General features: G+C 38.7%; 1 protein-coding gene across 1 annotated transcript in view; it reads right to left on the bottom strand.

Moving 5' to 3' along the window:
• Positions 1 to 5,538: 5,538 nt before the first annotated feature.
• Positions 5,539 to 20,000, bottom strand: part of LOC137973185 (uncharacterized) — an 18,939-nt gene continuing 4,477 nt past the window's right edge. The window contains exons 2-6 of the mRNA XM_068819951.1: positions 16,855 to 16,894; positions 11,150 to 11,257; positions 10,423 to 10,473; positions 9,599 to 9,904; positions 5,539 to 7,098 (exon numbers count right to left, since the gene is read on the bottom strand). Of these exons, the coding sequence (XP_068676052.1) occupies positions 6,931 to 7,098; positions 9,599 to 9,904; positions 10,423 to 10,473; positions 11,150 to 11,257; positions 16,855 to 16,894 (673 nt within the window). The 3' untranslated portion in view covers positions 5,539 to 6,930. The remainder of the gene's footprint in view (positions 7,099 to 9,598; positions 9,905 to 10,422; positions 10,474 to 11,149; positions 11,258 to 16,854; positions 16,895 to 20,000) is intronic.

Genomic DNA, 20,000 nt, shown 5'->3' with positions numbered 1-20,000 from the left:
CTATTTCGATTAGTCAGAGTAATTATTTTGATTCATTAACATTGTGACATTGAATCAATTGATTAACGGTTTTAAATGTGCACAATTGGCAAACCATAATGAACAAATTTTAATGCGCTCTAATTACCTCAGCGACCAGTGGAATAGACCTTTGCGGCTTGTACATTTTGTTTTCCCAATACAGATCATGTGATAATACTCAGGAGGCTTGGTCCTTTGTTTTGTTCATTAAAAAGAGTGCATGGAGGCATATTCATGCTTGCATGCCCTCATTTTAATGAACAAAACAAAAGCCCAAACCTCCTGAGTATTATCACATGATCAGTATTGGGAAAACAAAATGTACAAGCTGAAAAGGTCTATTCCACTGGTCGCTGTGGGTTTTGACTCGTATATATTTGAAGCGTCACAGTGTTACCAACTCAACACATTCTGACTATTTAACACAGCTGTCAAATGAGTAACTAAGAGACCTTTTTTTATCCTTGGGTGTGCTAAATCTGATCTGGTAAAGTCCATAACCCAGAACTCTCGATTCGTAATGGAATGCGGCGATCAGTTTTCGTCATATTTTTCGGGTGGCTACTGCTAGATTTTTGCGGGGGAAAAATATGGCGGTATTACGTTGCTTGCACGATCCATTATTTTGCGGCTAGAGTGACTTGGTTGCAGACCAATCACAGGCGTTGTGGTCAGCAGGCCCAATCTGATTGCCAGATTTGGCCAAGACCCGTATTCTAAAGCTAGATAATAGGGACCTTTAGATTGGAGGACGAGGACGATTACCAGTACGAAATTTGCGTACTGAGCATGCGCATAGATTTGGAAGCCGACATTTTTTGAAGTGCGCGTGCTCAGAACGGAAAACTTGCACTCGTAGTCGTCCTTGTCCTCCGATCTAAAGGTCCCTTATACAGTAAACTGATAGGCTGAGGCCGAATGAGAGAGGTCGACAATTCTCGGTTATGGGTGTCTGGTGCCGAATATGCGAAGCTCCCCAGATGCATCTTGGCATCAAAACGTCATTTTTTTCAGATTTTAATCCATTATGGTCTCGGAGAGTATAAAAAAAATTCCTGTAAATGAGAAAGAGATTCCAATTCTCATTAACTTCTTCGTTATTTACGTAAAAGTATTCTCACTTATTACAAAAAGGAACAGTCAAAATGATTCCGAGTGGGATCGAGGCTTTTCAAGATTTAATTTGGAAAAGATTCACGTTTGAATTAAAACTTTAACCACAATTCAATTGTGGCTCAAAGGGTTGCAATCTGGCAATTTCCACAAAATCTGTTGTGTTTGAGGCTGATTCAGTATGATTTATAAGGAGTAAGTGGGTTTTTGAGGTTTTTGAGACGCATCAAATCAGTATTTCACCCACGGTGACTAGTGGAATTGTTCGAGAAAGTTCGTGACTTTTGAGACCTACAAGATAAGGTATACTGCACATTAACAAGATGGACAAGTGACAAATATACAGGTACTTTCTCAAGGTTTTAAAAAACGCAGTTGACATCGAGTGATTGTGAGCCATAGGATGTTGTGAATTGAAACCGTGAGGCATCAAACTAGGGAAGAATAAGAACACCCGCAGACATTTCGTCTCATTTACGAAAGAATATTGAGAGATTAGAGCTCAATTAAAATTTGTCCATTTTAATTTGCCCATTGTACGCATTCAAAACCTTTAAACAAATTGATCAGAAGCACATGACCTTGAAGCGTGTAACTTGCAACTCTTTTCCTTGAAACAAAGTTGGGAATTTTAGGACACTAATTTTATGCCCAAATATGGACAAAAATAAGATCGAAGCTGCACGCGCGGGAAAACGCACGAGCTACGTTACATCCAAATAAGGAAATTCTTTAACTCAGAAAACCCAGTTTCACAAGGTCATGAGGTTCTGATTGATTCAATGCGTCTTTGTTAAAGAATCAAAATAATTACTCTGACTAATCGGAACTAGCTGGGAAAAGAGCGCTGAACCGTTTGGTATTCCAGGCAAAAACATTTAGCCGCTTTCTCTAACTTTTGGTTTCGGTTTTCATTGGTTGAAAAAGTGGTGCAAAGGTGCGTATCTAAGCAGAAAATATCGCTTGCCGTCATATAGCACTGTAAAACCAAGGCAATCACAAAATGACTATTATAATAAGCCTCTACACACTTTCACATTCAAATTATCGTCTGAATTACCCGCTGTACGGTTAACTTAGGGCCCGATTACATGGCAAATTTCAGCCTGAGCTAAAATTTCAGCCCGGTTAGCCGGGCTGTGATTTCAGCTCGCGTTCTCAAAGAAATCCTGTTGAAATGAAAGTGGCGATTACATGGAGAAGGTTTCAACGCGGGCTGAATTTCAGCCCGGGCTTAAAATCCTAGCCCGGTTTATGAAACCGGGCTAGGTTGTAATCGCAGCAAAATTTCGGCCCGGGCCGCAACTCACCCTGTAATCAGGCCCTCAATGGTCGTAAAATCATACTGCACTGATCTGTCTATAAATTATGAACACCCTGGGAATACCGGAAGAAATTTCATTGTTTACTTAGCAAAGACAGAGGCAGCAGCCATATTAAACTGAGAGACAGAAGATAGAAGTGATCCCCGCACTTTAAGCAATTTCCTCTTATAGACACCTGAAAAATTCAGGTGACTCCAAACGGGATTTTCAGGTGTCTACCAGAGATAATTGCTTAAATTGTCCAGATAAGTACGAGGATCGCGTCTCTCTTTCGTCAATAACCCGCATTTCAAAAATACATTCATTCCATCCGCAAAAAAAAGGAAACTTACAATAACTCCGGAGTGAAAAGAGATTTCGGAATTTTTTTCTGCATAAGAAATTCTAGACCACATAGTTTATGTACGCCAAATATCACAATTTTGGAAAAATTTGACCCTCGAACCTGTTCCGTAACCTTAAGGGACCAAATTGGCCCAACAAAACTGACCTGCTCCCAACTGAGTGCATGGCTCATAACAACACTGCACTGGCATCGCAGAGGTCATATCACTTCTCTATTTAATCAATAATCCACACTTAAAATATACATTCATTTTATTCATTTTTATTTCACTCGTGCAACATGCATGAACCAGTATTGCTAATGCCACTTAACAGAAATTCAAGGGCCGTATGAATTTTTCTTTCACCTCTGTCCGGGGTTCCAACTTCCGAAGGATTATCTACAATGTCCAGGTGAACAAGGCTTCTGGCTCTGATGGCATATCTCCGATCTTCGTATGCTTAAGTTTGCTGAAGCAGCAATTCTCAGTTCTCTCACAAAATTGATCAATCAGTGCATAATTCCTGTAACAGCAGCTGGTCTCGTGACTGTAAAACCTACCCATGGTTTCTCCGATCTATAAAAAGCGCACTGAAACTGCAATCTAACTATCGTCCCGTGCCTGTAATGCCTGCTGTTTCAAAACTAGCCGATTGAGTCACTTTCGACCAGTTGTACGAATTCCGTCACAAATTTCTCAGTGACAGCCAATCTCGATTCTTTACCGGGACATTCATGAGCAATTTAACAGCTCCTCTTAAAATACGCGAAGATATAAGAACAGAATAAGTTCGGACAATATTAAGGAACACAATGCCGCAATCGCCATTGATCCTTTCAAAGCATTTGCCTCTATTAATCACAACCTAGTCCTTGCAAAGCTGTCGGCTTACGGCGTAACTACTCCAGGTGATCTGGTGACGTAATTCGGAGGACTGGGGAGAAAAATTTTAACGCCGTATCCCACAACCGCGCGCGGCCTTATTTTTGATTCAACATGGCAGAAGCGATCTCGTCGGTTCTTCTTGAATGTTCAGTCAGTAACAGGAAATGTGGTAGACACGGAATGATCTGTAGAGTTTTGGCGATGGAAATACTGCTGGGAGTTTGGAAGCAACACCTAAGGCCGCGCGCTGTTGTGGGATACGGCGTTAAAATTTTTCTTCCCAGTCCTCCAAATTACGTCACCAGATCACCAGATCAATCTTAACTACAGTGGCCGCGGAGAGGGAGGGACTGGGGAGGCTCCCCACTTTTGGTGTTGTGGGCTAACGGAGCAAAAGCAACATGTCAAGATTGACGACAACCTGTCCGACTGGGATTCGGTAAAAGATGGAATCTACCAGGGCTCAACCTTGGGGCCCCTTCTTCTCAATGTTTTCTTGGACATGCTAAGTAGCCTGATCAATTACCGTGTTTTTATTAGAAAGTCCTGAGTTTTTGACATTTATTCTTACGCATACTTTCTTACCACCCAGATAGTTTAAATTTCCGCATTCTTTTTTATGTGGCTTTGCTCTTGTTTCGAGTGCAGATCTCAATAGGCCATTTCCGAGTTCATGGCTGCCTCCTCCTAAAAGCGATTCTAAGTGCGAAGTTTTTGTTATGGTAATTGGTGCTACTTTACATATGAATGAAAACTAATTTTCATAAGAAAAACTTCGCACTTAGACTCGCTTTGAAAAGGAGGCAGCCATGAACTCGGAAATAGCCTATTATCTTTCTTTAGGCATATTTACATTTAAATGACTCGAGCTTTCGCTAACTCACTCCTAACCTACCTTCCCCCTGTACCTACACCGGAGCGACACGATGAAACCGCGCGCGCGGTCATTGTGTCTTACGTTATTGCATTAGTGGTCTATGAAATGTGTTCGCACACCGACAAATATCTGGCTTTTGACTCACACAACCCTATTTGCCACCAAAAAGTCCGTGACTAGAACCTTTCTCACGAGAGCTGAAGGCACGGGCAAACGGCTTCAAATTAGCCACTATCAAAAATACCATAATACTCTTTGTTAGTCCAAGAGAAAACAAAAACAATGCTTATGCAAAATTTTGGAGGGACAAACAAAGAGTATTATGGTATTTTTGATAGTGGCTAATTAACATTTGCTTCAACATCCGTTCGATTCTGTTGAATGACGTTGACTGCTGGGGTGGACAAAGGGTTTGAACACGTCATCATTTGATTCGACAAGCCTTGTATTCAGTCCCAGGCTGCAGCCGCGGTTGTTACAATGGATACATGTACCGACAAGGATACGTCATTGAGAGACCGATTAGCTTGCACTCGCACACCCAACAACGTTGAAAGAGGTGGGCTTCAACTACCGTGACTTTCTGCCGACACGTGTTCTCAACAAATGTCACTCGATTTCAGCCTCAGTGATTTGTTTACCATGGAAACAGTTAAATCTTACTTGAGGCTTAAGGTGTTGTTGTAAGACGCGCACTCTACCGAAAATGTCGTCAGTTGAAATTTCACAGAACTTTTTACAAAGTCATCACCAGCAAATACGTCATTCATTTCTTTCGAGAAGCAGTCGAACGAAACTGAAAAATAAGTTTCCCACGCAGTACAGAATAAATCCACCTTTCGCTTTCCAGATTTTTCTCTACAACAAACGCCTTGAATAAAAAAGTAGGAAGGAACCGTCTTTGGTCAAAAGATAGATCTCAACCGGGTATGCGAAATTCTTCTTCTTTTTGGTGATGGGGCGAGGCCAGTGGAAGAAGTAAAAAACAAACTGCACATTTAAAATGTAGTTTATTACTCCTTGATTATATCCCGAAAATAAAGCATCTTATCGCCCAACTCAAAAGAACGATAATGACAATACCCTACAGTAGCTTGCGTTTTCTAAAAGAGCTGTGATTAAAATTTAAGTCTTTCTTTAAGAATGACGTAAAAATCCTTCATTGGGTGGATGAAGGACAATATTAATTATTATCTATATTCTACCACTCCGACCACTATTCGAGAGTTCTTTTAACAAAATTGTAAATTGTATACCTGTATTTCAACCTCGACGGGTTTAGTAATGTGTGCAAAGCAAAGATCCTCGCTAGAGCATGTTTGCTGATAAACGCAGCCATTAGAGCCAAACCTCAGCTAACCAACGGTCAGCTGAGCTCTGCATGACCACAGTGATTTCTATCGAAAGTAAAACCTACTTCACAGAATATAAAAACCTTACTCAGTACTTACGTCCTTTTCAATACTGTGACAAATATTTTACAGTAAAAACAACGTAAGCTTAAAACCCTTTTCTATACAATTACTTTGATAAAAAGGAGGGAAGCAGGGATGCGTAGTAGTGAAAGCAATCGCCTCCCACCAATGTGGCTCGGGTTCGGTTCAGGACTCGTGGCCATATCTGGGGTAAGTTTGTTGTTGGTTCTTTCCTCCGCTTCGAGAGGTTTTTGTCCGGTTTTCCCCTTCCATCAAAAACCAACATTTCTATACTCAAATTTGATCGGATGCAGGACCTCCCTGTAAACCACTTTCAGGTGAGTGGAGCTTCCTGGGTAAATATCTCGAACTATTAATTACAACAGATCGGTCAGAGGATTTTGAGGATTTAAGCCGCGTTAAATTTACTAAAAGTTACAAATTTTGCGCGATTTTAATCAAATTCTACGCTGTCGTCATCGCCAACGACTCCAAATATTGTTGATTCAGATACAAGAACAAAAAACCTAGTTGTGTCAAATTTGAAAACCTAGTATTCACTAAACCTTGAAAGGAGTTGACAACCACAAAACCCTGAACCAACGATTCTTTTAAAAAAATTGGGCTAAAATTAAGAAGAACATACACATAGCACTTTCGCACAGTTTCAAAAGTGATTGCTCACTCCCACTTCCTGCGCTTCACATCGCACAGTAACCTTTGAACATGAACTTTCCATGTTTTTCGTTATCCCTTTTCGTGCTGGAAATTCTGTCGCGAATCAAACGCGTCTGGATTGCTAGCCCAATGCAACTGTTCTAAGAACATGACAACAAAGTATCTCTCACTCTGCCGTCATTGTGAACCTACATTAAATCGGTCGCAACAGACATCTGAGTGGAGCCAATGGCCATGCACAGCCTTGACTTGAATGGCTCAGGTCGAAAGGCATCTGAATTATGAGGACGTTACTGACCTTCCATACGTCCAACCTGCGCTTGCAGTGCAGCATGACGAGCCTGCAAATCAGCATTGCAAGCCTCCAAATGATATAGTTGACTCTGGAGGAGGGCTACGTCCATGTTTTTGTCATCACTAACACGCTTGCAATTGAGTTCAGCACAAAACCAGGTCACCTAAGGTAAAAGGGGGTTGACAGGTTCAGCACATCGACTTCGACCCTTTTAACCTTATTATTATATACTCAACTTGAAGCACGTGACCTTGAAGCGTGTAACTTGCAACTCTTTTCCTTGGAACAAAGCTGGGGATTTTAGGCCACCAATTTTATGCCCAAATATGGACAAAAATAAGATCGAAGCTGCACGCGCGGGAAAACGCACGAGCTACGTTAAATTAAAAAAACCCCAGCTCGGAACCAGAGTTAAACGCTTCAAGGTCAAGAGCTTCTGGCTCAACAAAACATCGCGTTTCTGTTTTTTTTCTTTTTTTCTTTTTTTTTTGATTGGCCAATGACGAATGCATAAATAGGTTTAAAGAGTGCAATACGGAAGTTGCTTTGGAAACAAAGCAATGGAGTGATTTTGTTGAGTATATAGTTTTAAAATTTAAGGATCTTACCCGCGCATTTCGTGATTTATGGTCAATCGTGATGTTTTGAAAGTTATTGCACTCGCGGAGAACTTTCAAAACATCACTCGTGCCCATAGATCACGAAATGCACTTGTGTTCATACGATTTCCTGTACTTACAATGAGTTTCGATATAAAGTGCACTCTGAATGGTTAAAACCGCATGCTTTACGAGATTTTTCCGAAAATTTTAGCCGAATACGTGAGGAAATTAAAACACTCTTAAATTATTGTACAGTGTAAAACAAATAAAGGAGCCTCGCCTGTGATGTGTTCTGTTGTAAAGCACTTAGGAAGCGGATAGAACGACTACGTCTCGTGCCAGTTCCTCTACACTTCTTTCGTGCTCTACCCGCCGCCTGCGTGCTTTACAACAGAACTGATCAGAAAATTTCCCATGGCGAATGTTTTTCAAATGTACTATCAAGGAAGGCTGTAAGATGAAAACGAACAGACCCATTCTACAAAAGATAATGATGAAAACAACAAATAAACAATGCCAATGAAAGCCATAATGGTAACGATCATGATGACTTTTTTTAATTGGATAACTTTAAACATTTGCCCTTACAAAAACCTAATAGCTAACCGTATGTCTCGGGACACAACAACATATCAAAACAACTGACAGGCACATGACACGAAAAATGTTGAAAAAAACTCCTCAGAGGAGTTGGGATCAACACTTCAGTTTCCCGACCAACTTATAATTTTACTGCAGAGTGTAAAAGCGCCTCTGCGCCATTCAGTATCAAAATAATGCTTCAAACGAGCTGATAAGAGTTACTTTTAGAGTGTCGAGGGACCTCATGTTGAGTGTCCAACTTCGTTCCCAGGAACTTTCCCATTGCTTTAAAGTGGGGTGGGGTGCTCACCCCCAAATAGAGGGAAAAGGTCCTGGGAACTAGGATGTGGAGGATTCGCCCATCTTCTCAGCGATTAAGAAGAATACGAAGAATGACCACATGCCAAACCCCTGGAAAACCAAGACAACCAGATGATATGACATATCAAACGAGAAATAGCAACTCATATCATTTCTCTTGTTTAGAGTCAATTCAGGTGAATTAGTACGTGGTCAATTCCATTTCTAAACACCGAGGCCAGTGGGTCGAAAAGAAAGCCCAAAAATCGACAACCATGTGATATCATCACAGATATCATCACAGAAACTGAAATTCTGTGTGCCACTTACTGTTGAATGTTATTTTTTTTAATGGACGGTCTTTGTTTTCCGGGACGTTCGTCATCGGTCTTCGTTTTCCACACACTCGTTTTATAACAAATGATGCAGTACCGTTATAGGGGAGCGTTCATTGATTCAGTCGGAATTTCAATGTCTTGTCTAAACGTCAGCCGTTTCTTCAACTTAATCTTTAGGAGCCAAGGGTGAGAAAAAACGTCAGTCTTCCCAAGGTCAGGATGAACAACAGCTGACATTTCAGACTGAAGGATGTCAAATTAAACAGAAGTCTGTGAAGTACATTTTGAAATACTGGTGGGTGCATCAGTGAGACACTGAACACAAGGTTCGTACTCTTTTAAGCTCTTCAAATTCCATGACTTTCCATGACTTTTTCTACCTTTCCATGACCTTAAGTTTAGCTGTCACTAAGAAAATTTTTCAAAACTATCCTTATTTTAGGATATTTCCTGACATAACTCAGTTCAAGTTTGAATAAATTAACAACCTCTGTCCACCAAACTTTGGAACTGTTTGATAGAAACTCGTCTTTATTTCATTTTATCTTTGCTTTGACAGCTGCAATGATTAATCTACCATTGATAATTTTAATTCTCAATGACTTTCCATGACCGACCATAAAATTTCATGACTTTCCAGGTTCTCCATAACCCGTACGAATCCTGAGAATAACACTTCTTAAATAGGCAAGTCCAAGTAAAAAAAGAAGTAACAACTTGTCTGTTTTAAACGACTGAGCATGTGCAATACTTCAGGCAAATCAAAGAAAATTTAAATAAAAAATTAGCATAAAATATGAGAAAAGCTCTGTATGCTTCAAGCAATTAAATCAATCCTTACCTGTTGTTCAAGTGCCTGTTTCTCATTGTTGTGTGCAGCATTAACAGCAAAAAGCTGTTCACGCATTTCCTGAAGCTCTCTCTTCAACCTCTCAAATTCTTCTCTCGAAACATCAAAAACTGGTTGTTGAACTTTCATATTCTCGGTAGACCGTTCTATACTAGCGCCCTGTGGTCTGTCTTCCTGAGCAGAATCATGATGCTCTGTTAGTGCATTCAGTCCAGAGCATTCTGCAATTCCAAGGCTAGACATCTGCTCATTTAGAGAACTTTGGTCAGGAGGGTGCTCTGGTTCCAAACAGGGTTTCTAAAGGAACCAGACATCAATTTACGGTCAAAAGAATGAAACTTCACAGGATACCAGAACCCTGGCTTTCTTAGATAAGACTTCTCTGTTTGGTAATTTACACCCATATACCAGTAATGGGTTCTCTTTTTCTGTTGCTGTTCTTTGTTCCTCCTGTGCTTTTTTACTTTACTGCAAAAGGCAATAAATACCTTTTGCTAACCAAGTTCGAGGTCTTTACTGTAAGTTACGGACCAACTTTTTCCTGCTAATTGATGGAAACACGCAGGCCATAAATCAATGGGAAAAAAGGAGGTAATAAGGCTCACTGGAAAAGAAACTAGTTGAAGCCAAGAGCAACAATCAACTGCCACAAATGAGTGGCAGCCGTAAAAATCTGAAAAACGAATAAATCTTACTGCATTTCGTAAATAGATGCTTGGAAGATTCACAAAGCTTTTGCAATTTTATTAATCACAAAAACAACATGAAATTTCAAACTTATCAGGCTGTACTGTTCAATTGCTTCATTCATGTACCTCTGCAGTATCTTCTCTTCCACCATGATTATGGTATTGTTTTAGATGCATCTACAAGGATAAAAGCAAGAGATGAGGAACTCGTGCACAGTCTGAGTGTGGCTTTGCATGAAAGCTACATGTACTTGTATTAATGCACATCCCCTTCAAAACTACAGATGTAGCTAAACCTTAGTAAATACCTTCTAAATTTGAAATAAAGTGGTTGTTTTGCTTAACTAGAGTTTAATAACAACAACAGACTTGTTCAAAAATTGACCAAGAATAGTAGAATGGGGTCCCCCATAGCAACTTTTGAAATGTCTATTCAACCCTCTTAGGACAATTACCATAAACTACCACAACTTATTAGCCCTTCCTCTCCAGGTTCTGATAGACCCATTTTAAAAGTAAAAAAAATTGCCTGCTTAAATGCCCACCTCCACCCCTCCTGCGTAATTTATAATAGGCCCCCAAGTCTGTCCAAAAGCCTAACAAAGTTGTTTAGGCAAGGGCTTACATGTATGAGTGGTAGTTAATCCAGTAATTTGATTTTAAGTATGCAAACTGAATTCCAGGAATTACAACAAAATTCTGAACACTCATTGACTCCAGGGTGTGAGACTTAACAGATTTTACTGTCTAACACCAGACAATTTTACTTGTCAACCGGGGGCGTCCTAGGGCCCCTGAGGAGTGAATGGGTTAAGGCTTCTACTAGACATTGTTTGTGTTCTATAAGAGTTACCTGCAGATATCTCAGTTGTCCTTTCCAAAGGCATCCATCATTGTGCGTACAGTGAACAACTGGAGAATCTATAATTTCCTCGTGTACTGCATTGCTAGGATGCGAAACCTGCAAGTATAATTTAATTTATTTTATTAGCTTTGTCCAAACACTACACGAATACAATGACATATAACAGAAAATGTGAAATAGAAATTTATAGATACATGGACAGGGATACTGCAAGCAACAGCTAAGGCCAATTACTGCGGACCAGGAATATTTAAGAAATAGAAAACATGTACCATGTTTCTATCGAGTTATAGAAACACGAGTGAAAGTTTGGGAGAACGAGAAATGCTGTGGGAACACGAACCCCAGGCGAGTGTTTCCACAGCTTTTTTGAGTTCTCCCAAACTGTCACAAGTGTTTCTATAACTCGATAGAAACATGGAGTACATGTTTTCTATTTCTTTTAGAAAACGCGACGAGAAAAAGGAAAACAACTTGTTAACTCTAATTATCAAAATGTAAATTATCTTTGCTCGCACCATCACTACATCAACAGCTCGTGCTAGTTCTGTGTCTCCATCAAGTTATAGAAGAAACACGATTTTTAACCAATCAGCGCGTGTATTTTCGTACGACTGTTTTCTATATAGGAAAGCATTGCCAAATACATTGCATAACTGCAAAGAGTTTCAGACAACATTTTGTAAGAATTAACTTATGGATAGGAAATGTTGAGTAAAAAACCATTAGACAAGATTTTTCTACATTGCTATGTAAAAAATAACTAGAATTATGTTAAAGTAAAGATTTGGTAAAACATTTGACAATAAAAATCTGCGATAAAATATTATAAAACATGGCACAACGTTTCAATGTTTCCAGAACATCATTATCAAGTGAAAGTATATATAGTGAAGAGATCAATAAATTAAAAGGCATTGAAAGTTAAACAAAGAGAATACAAACAATTAACCACACTGTAAGAACAATAAGACCCAATTTAAACACTCAGAGCGACTCCATTAGGGCCAAACTCTTTGTTTAACTTTCAATGCCTTTTAATTTATTCATCTCTTCACTATATATACTCTATTTTATTATTTTACTTTCACTTGATAATGACATTTTGGAAAAGTCAAAACGCCGTGCCATGTTTTATAATATTTTATGGCAGATTTTTAGTCAAATAATGTTCCTGAAAGGGAAAATAGTGTTTGATATGAATTCAATTTGCTAACTTGCTGCTAGTAATCTGGGAGCAACAAAAAGGTTGTTCGCTAGCCCTTGGCTAGTGGAACGACATTTCAGGCTAGCACCTTCTTATCGGGGGTTGCCTGAGGGGAAAGCATCAATTAAACACAAATAAGGCGTTGTTGGTTGCTGTTTTTTTGGGGTGCAAACTTCTGATATGAGCATTAAACAGACATTTCGAGAGAGAAAGTGAAAGAATACCAATCTTTTCTTTTTAAGGGCTTTAAATCAATGTGGCAACGACCAGGTCTGGACTGAGCAACTCGCCTCAAACTTCCAGTTTTCGCTTGGCCAAATCTTTAAGAAGATTTAGACATGTCAAGGAACACAATGGCATAAAAAATGCTTTGAGGAGAGCAAGAACAAAAACACTAGCAAGCTCTGAAAAGTCCACAATTTGAGATTTAAAGGTTTGTTCAAAACCCTTTTAGTGTCGAATCACATAAACGTACATCGCAATGAAATATCCTATTTCGCGAGCTGTCCGATAACCTGACATTGCGTTTCTCCTTGATTTTAGGACTGTGTTCTTGTCTTTATGGAGAAATCTTTTAGTAATTTATTTGCCCAGTAGTCTCTTAGTTGTTTTGGTTATTTTCGACCAATGATCTTCAAAAGTTGAACAATGTTTTTTACCATGTGCGGCATGCCATGGATGTTTGGATTTAAATGATGTTTAAAAAATGAGTAGCAGTGTTTTAAATAGGTTTAAAAACACTGATTGCTTTTTGAACAGCTTCAAAAACATTCCACAAAAAACATTGTCCCTGTGGAGACCGAACAAAGGTTCAGATTGTGGAGGGCAACATTATATAGCATACAAGAAAAACAAGCTATGCTTTATACATGTATAATGAATTATAATGAGGAGTGCCTTATTTTTTTTTTTTTAAAGATCATGCATGTGACGTTACATGGTAACAGGCTCATGAATTATGAACGAGTTTTTGAATTTTTGGGATACATGTAGCTCCTTGGAGACTTGCACTAGTTGATTCTCGGAATTTCATCTCACCCTGGTACTAATCGTACTTTTTGCAAATTTCATCAAGACCTCAGTTCTTATTGTGTTCCTCCCAGTCACTCCCCAACATAATGGGGGAGTGTAGCTGGCAGCTATCAAAAATCTTTCTATAGCAAAATGACATCACTAGGTGGGATAAACAGGCAATTAAAAGAATATCGGGTGCAGGGATGGCGCAGTGGTGAGAGCACTCGCCTCCCACCTATGTGGCCCAGGTTAGATTCTCGACTCGGCATCATATGTGGGTCGAGTTTGTTGGTTCTCTACTCTGCACCGAGAGGTTTTATCCGGGTACTCCGGTTTCCCCTCTCCTCAAAAACCAACATTTGACTTGTTGTGTTAATTGTTAATTTCACTTTACAGTGTCCCCAATTAGTGCTCCAGCACTAAATCTACTAGACACTTAAATAAAGTTCCTTTCCTTTTCCTTATAATTATTATTATATGGGAAGCAATTCTCAGGCTAAATGGCCCTCTGGCACTCTGATTGGCTGGTTTTTGGTTGGGATTTTACAGTACGGACCATTACCATGGAAATGGTCTGTTTCTGTATTTTTTTCTCTCTCCCAGAAAATTTAAGTTGCACAAAAATAAAGTTTTAAAAAAGCAGAATTAATTTTTTCATATCAACAGTACAATTATAGCATGCAGAATTTAGTTTTAAATGTAAACGTTTGTTCAATGGAATACCACGGTTACAAACATTCACCAAGCGTAGAAGTGTCCAATCACTCAAGGAAACTATGCCATATAATAAACAACTTACTAACCTCACTTGCTTGGGACCCTACTGGGGAATATTGGCCCTCGGTTGTTCGACCTCAGGCCAATATTCACTGTACGGCCCTCGCCCTCAGTTAGTAAGAGGATATATTAAGACAAAAATCATTCTGATTGTACTGAAAGAGATGTTATCAGTTAACCTCAGTAAATGAAATGATAAATGAGGGTGAATGTACTTGTAATTTAGCTTAAGTTAAACTTGAGCCAACGCAGTCAGCGACGGTTCGTGGTGGCTCGCATTTATGGGCTTTGTTGCAGGGGCCTTGGTGTTGCGTTCCAGCTACATGTACATGTACATTGTTCAGTGCCTTTTCGCTCCCACTCCCCCACCCTTCTTGTCTTCATCGTGTGACCTTTGGTAAGTACAGTATGTGGGTTGGTAAATATTTCTACTGATTTATCAGTGTGACGGTGACGGGTGGTTGCCGCTCTCAGGGTTGCCATGCAAGGCTTGAAATTGCGACTAACTGGTGGCCAATGCAAACAAAAATTGTCTGCTGGTGACTAGATTTTGAGAACTGGTTGCCAGCTGGCAAATCACGTTTTGTCTGGTAACCCAGGATAACAGTAGACAACTTCTGTATTTGAATCATTATGTGATGAAATCATTCGGAACTCGTAGCTGGAACATTTCCCACTAAAATAGTGTCTAAATACTACAAGAAAATCGGTTTCACAGACTGTTAATTAATAGCCCAAAATGTAATTAGAACGAAATGATACATTTAGCAGAGTTTTATTGGATCTCGTGGAAGTGTTAAACTTTACACTTGAACTTGATCTGAATTAGATTGAACTTTGAACTTTAAAAAATGTTGTGTGCTTCGCTCCCTTTCAAATTTATAACTGTAAAGAACACCATCACCAAACTAAAGACAAAAGCCGAAAACAACAATGGCTTTCAAGGTCTTTCTCTTGCTGTTTTTTCTTGTTATTTAATAATTAACTTCTTACGTAAGTCAACAAGTAAGTTGGTGACCAAAATTTATGATCTGGCGACCAAATTTTTCCCATTAGTCGCCAGCTGGCACCAGAGCAAAAAAGTTAATTTCAAGCCCTGCCATGGATACCTGCACGCTTGGCTTGCATCACGCACAGCTCCACCTAACCCAAGGCACCTTCTCCAAGCTCATCTGTTGGCAATGAGTTTAACCTCTTACTAACCAAGCGTGAGGGCCATACTGGGGAATATTGGCTTGAGGTACATGTAGTTGCAGTACAAAAACGACCAAGGGCCATTATTATTCCCCAGTATGGTACCAAGCAAGTGAGATTAGTTCATGTAAGTTGTTTATTATATGGCAACATTTTTTTGAGCAATTGGACACTTCTCTGCTTGGTGAATGTTTGTAATCTTCGTATTCCATCAACGAAATTTGAACGGTAACCTTTTACGTTTAAAACTAAATTCCGTGTTCTATAATAATTGTACTGTTGAGATGAAAAAATTAAATTCCACTTCTTAAAAGCTTTTTGTTTTTCACGCAACTTGAATTGAGCCGCAAGATTGCCCAGGAGTTCTCGACAAGCGAATTGAATTGATCAACAATGCGTTGTGTATAACTTCAAGTGTGACCAGTGCGATGCTGGTTATGTCGGATACACCCGTGGCCATCTGTTTGTACGCGTTGATGGACATAGAAGCAAGACCTCGTCAGTGCGCAAACACTATAATGATAATAGACACGCAGGCAGGATTCCGGAGGACCTTCACAATTGTTTTAATGTGTTGAAAAAATGCCAGAACAAGTTCGATTGTCTAGTTAATGAGATGTTACTCATTAAACAATTACGGCCGTGTTTAAATGTACAATCAGACTCAATTCGGGCTAAGGTCTTTGTCTAACTCATGCAAATTTAATGACTATGGACTCTTAGTTTCTCTTGAGATCGCATATTTAATTTAGTTTCCCTTGAAAATGGCGCCAAGATGTCGCCGAAACGTCGGACGCTTTTATCGCTAGTTTTTGCCAGTAACTTGAATTTTCCAGGAGAAATAATTAAAAAATACGGAAACTGAATGTTTCCATAGTAATGGTCCGTACTGTAAATTCTTGACTAACAACCAGCTGATCAGTGTGCCCCATTTAAACTGAGGATTGCAAGCTGTATAACAAAGATAATTAAATCTCTTTAAGATTCAAGGTACCTAGTAGTATATTCCTCAGTATGGTCCCAAACAAGTGAGGTTAGTAAATTGTTTATTATATGGCACTGTTTCTTTGAGCAATCCGACACTTCTCCGCTTGGTGAAGGTTCGTAATCTTCGTCTTCCATCAGAAAACTTTGAACAATAACCTGATTTACATGTAAAACAAAATTCTGCTTGCTATAATTGTACTGTTGTGATGAAAATATTAAATTCCGCTCTTTTAGAACTTATTGTGTTTTGCTAAAGTTGAATTTCCCAGGAGAGAGAAAAATATGGAAACAAACTGCTTCCATGGTAATGGTCCATACTGTAAAATCCCGAAAAAAACCAGCTGATCAGAGTGCCCCATTTACCCTGAGAATTGCTAGCCATAATTATAATAAAGATAAATAAATCTATTCAAAAGTCACTTTTGATACAGGGTACCTAATGTCAAAAATGAGCTCCCTCATGGAGCATTTTCAATAAAACAAAAGAAAGATCATTTTCGATGTTAACATGTACCTGACCGAGTTCTTGGCCATCCACAGGGAAGATTGCATTCCTTAAAGGGAGAAAATCACAAATAACTCCATGAATACAAGATGATTTAACTGCATCACATTGTATCAAAAGAGGGGATAAGGGTCAGCCGTGAGTTGAGCTATTTGAATTTAACAGCTCAATTTACCAGTTTAATTACATGTACTCTGAGAAAAGGAATATAATATAATTTGATACAAAAGGACAGTCCTTCTTAATGAATCAGGTCAATTCTGCAATAACTATAGATTGAGAGTTTAAAAATGCACATATCTAACAAGATATCATACCAGCACTGCATTTTATTTCGATCAACTTAAGATTAAAAGGTACTACATTAAAGACATAGAAGATAAATGTACAATGTAACTTGACCAAGTAATTAAATTAATAGCATTACTAGGAGTTACAATGTAAAATTGTGTGGTTGGCTTTGAGGATGGAAGAAAATCTGTAAGGAGAAAGCTAAGACAATGAACTACCATTTTTGGTATATCTGAATGTTTTAACTCACATTCAGTAGGATACATGTACATAAAAACAGTGTGTGCAGAGGCAAAGATATTGGTTTCAGCTCTCTAAAGACTGATAAAAATTTCAGGAGTAGAACAACAACCTTTACTTGTACTCTTACTAGATGAATATTTATAAAGAAAGTAGGAAAAATTAATGAAACTTAAATATAGAACTGGCTGCCAGGAATAACCACAGGGGTTAGAGGAGCTGGGCAGCCAATGACATACACTGTACAATAAATATAGGTAAGTAGATTAAGATAAAGATCGGTTGTAAAATTACTTAGCTACATGTAAAAACAGAAACAAACAGAACTCAAACACACACACTGCTAAGACACAACACACATGCAGCTATGATATTTAGTTATACATTATTCTTTTTACAGAATAGTGAAGATACACTGTACATGTAAGTACAATTAAGATGACATATCTAGATTATTTTAGGAAAAATATGGTGCAAAAAAAGAAAGTAAGAGACAAAAAAATATTGGCATTGCTAATTATAGATAAATAGAATAGAATAGAAATTGGAAAAATGTGGAGAAACCTAAAGGAGAAATTTGCAAGAAAATGGTTTACAGATGTGTAAGGAATTAAGTGCCTGGCTTGCCATTTTTTTATTGCATTTAGAATCCCTATCCAAACTGTAGTTTAGGATGAGCAGCTACAATATTCTTATTCCTGTTGATGTAGCCTAAAGCTTGGATGTGTGGTCAGTTTCTGGTAAATTGGATGGTCACCTTCAGAATAAATTCAACCTTTAAACCTTTCAACCTTTATTTGTGCAGAAGAAAGAAACATGCACTGCCCACAGTTAGCAAACTTAAAGCTACATGTAGTCGAGGCAAGCAGTGTCTACACATACATTTTATATTAGGTAAAAGATTTACAAGAACAAGACATTCAAATTATACATCAGTTACATGTACGAGTACAAACACAACAAGCTGAGGACAGATCAATGTACTCATCATACATGTACTTTTGAAAGTCTCGGGAGAGGGAGATCGTGACTGACAAAAAATTAATATTAATGTTAAAGTTACAACATTATTTTGATAACTGCCGCAATTCACAAGATAAGCTACTACAAAACTCGCAGATAAGTCACATTCCCAGATAAGCTGAGATTCTCTAGTCTCCTTTGCATCTGCTCACAAGGCTGCTACCTAACGGTCGCCTGGGGCGCCTTATTTGGGAGCGCAGGCGACCAAATTTCTGCATGAACAAGTAGCCCGAATGGGCGCCTAACTTATCACAATGTAATTCATCCTCACTTTATTGTAAATTTGATCCCAGCTGGCTGAGTTATTTAATTACTATTCTGGGCTCTTGAAATAATGACTTGGGCTACTAATTTTTAATGTTGGGAGCCCAAATGGCTCCTGGAAAATTTTCTTAGGCAGCAGTCTTGTGCTCAAGCCAAAGTCACACAACATTTTCCATCCCCAAGGGACTCAGACTAAAGATTACCTTACCTACCCCCTTCAGTTTGGCTTAAGAGAAAAAAGTCTCATAATGCATGATCTTAATCTCATCTCTATCACTGAAGCTCACCATAATTCCAAAGATAATAGTGAATTTGGTTGTGGTTTATTCATTGGTAAAAGCTCTTGATAAGTAGCTGTGAACCAGACAGTGTATAATTCCATTTAACTCTAAGCTTGTTACCCTTATGGCATAAGAGGACATACAGTGTATGCATCAGTGGTTTAAGTCTTAATTGTATGTGTTAATGGTCAGATCTTAACTTCCCTGTCAGTAACTTGTGGTGTACATATACATAATTTCCACATTAAGTTATTATTTGGTCACTTTAATTAAATTAAATCCCCTAGATTGCACTATTATTGCATCTGCTCCTCAAAAACATTTTGAGGTGGCTGCAGCGAGAGACCATTAGTCTAAGCAAAGGCAAAGTTTAAGAGCTACATGCATAAGAGCCAGCCCGAGGGCTTCTAATATAACATGATGGTGCAATTTCGTACAATCAACCTCAAATCGCATCCAATCGCACAATTCACGACAAATTACACAAATTTAACCAAAATACACTTCGGATTCTCTGAATTTTCATTTTTATAAAAATCAACTACAAGGCTTGCACCTATGAGGCCTGGTTCTAGTGTTCAATCTAAAATAGTTGCCTATTGGCACAGGGCAAACAACTTCTCTTCTTCAGGTTGCCAAATCAGTGAATACGAATTGCTGATGTACAGTATCTCAACAAAAGCTGAATATACTAAAAGAGTTCATGTCAACAAAGCAAAAGAAAACAAGGTCACGTCACATAAAGGACCACAGTTGTATGTGAAGACTTACAGAACTACTAGTAAACAACTCCAAGGTTTCATGTAAGTGAGGGACTTGTTTGCATTATAAAGTTGCTGCAAAATTAAGGATGGTGCCTACTATTGTTATTGCGCATACGTTCTGCACATCTCTAGATACTCAGATTTCCTATCGGTGATGATTACTAATACAGGGATATTTTTGCGTGGTTTAAAACTATCCAGAGAAAGTAGATCTTAGTAATTGTCCTTGGTATCCAAACAGAAAATTTGGGGTAACCATGCATTTTTAAGAGATAATTAAGCTTCAATTTGA

The sequence above is a fragment of the Montipora foliosa genome, chromosome 10 (assembly GCF_036669935.1).
Source record: "Montipora foliosa isolate CH-2021 chromosome 10, ASM3666993v2, whole genome shotgun sequence".
Taxonomy (NCBI): domain Eukaryota; kingdom Metazoa; phylum Cnidaria; class Anthozoa; order Scleractinia; family Acroporidae; genus Montipora; species Montipora foliosa.
The sequence above is the reverse complement of the archived record's forward strand: the minus strand, read 5'-3'. Positions and strand labels throughout refer to the sequence as shown.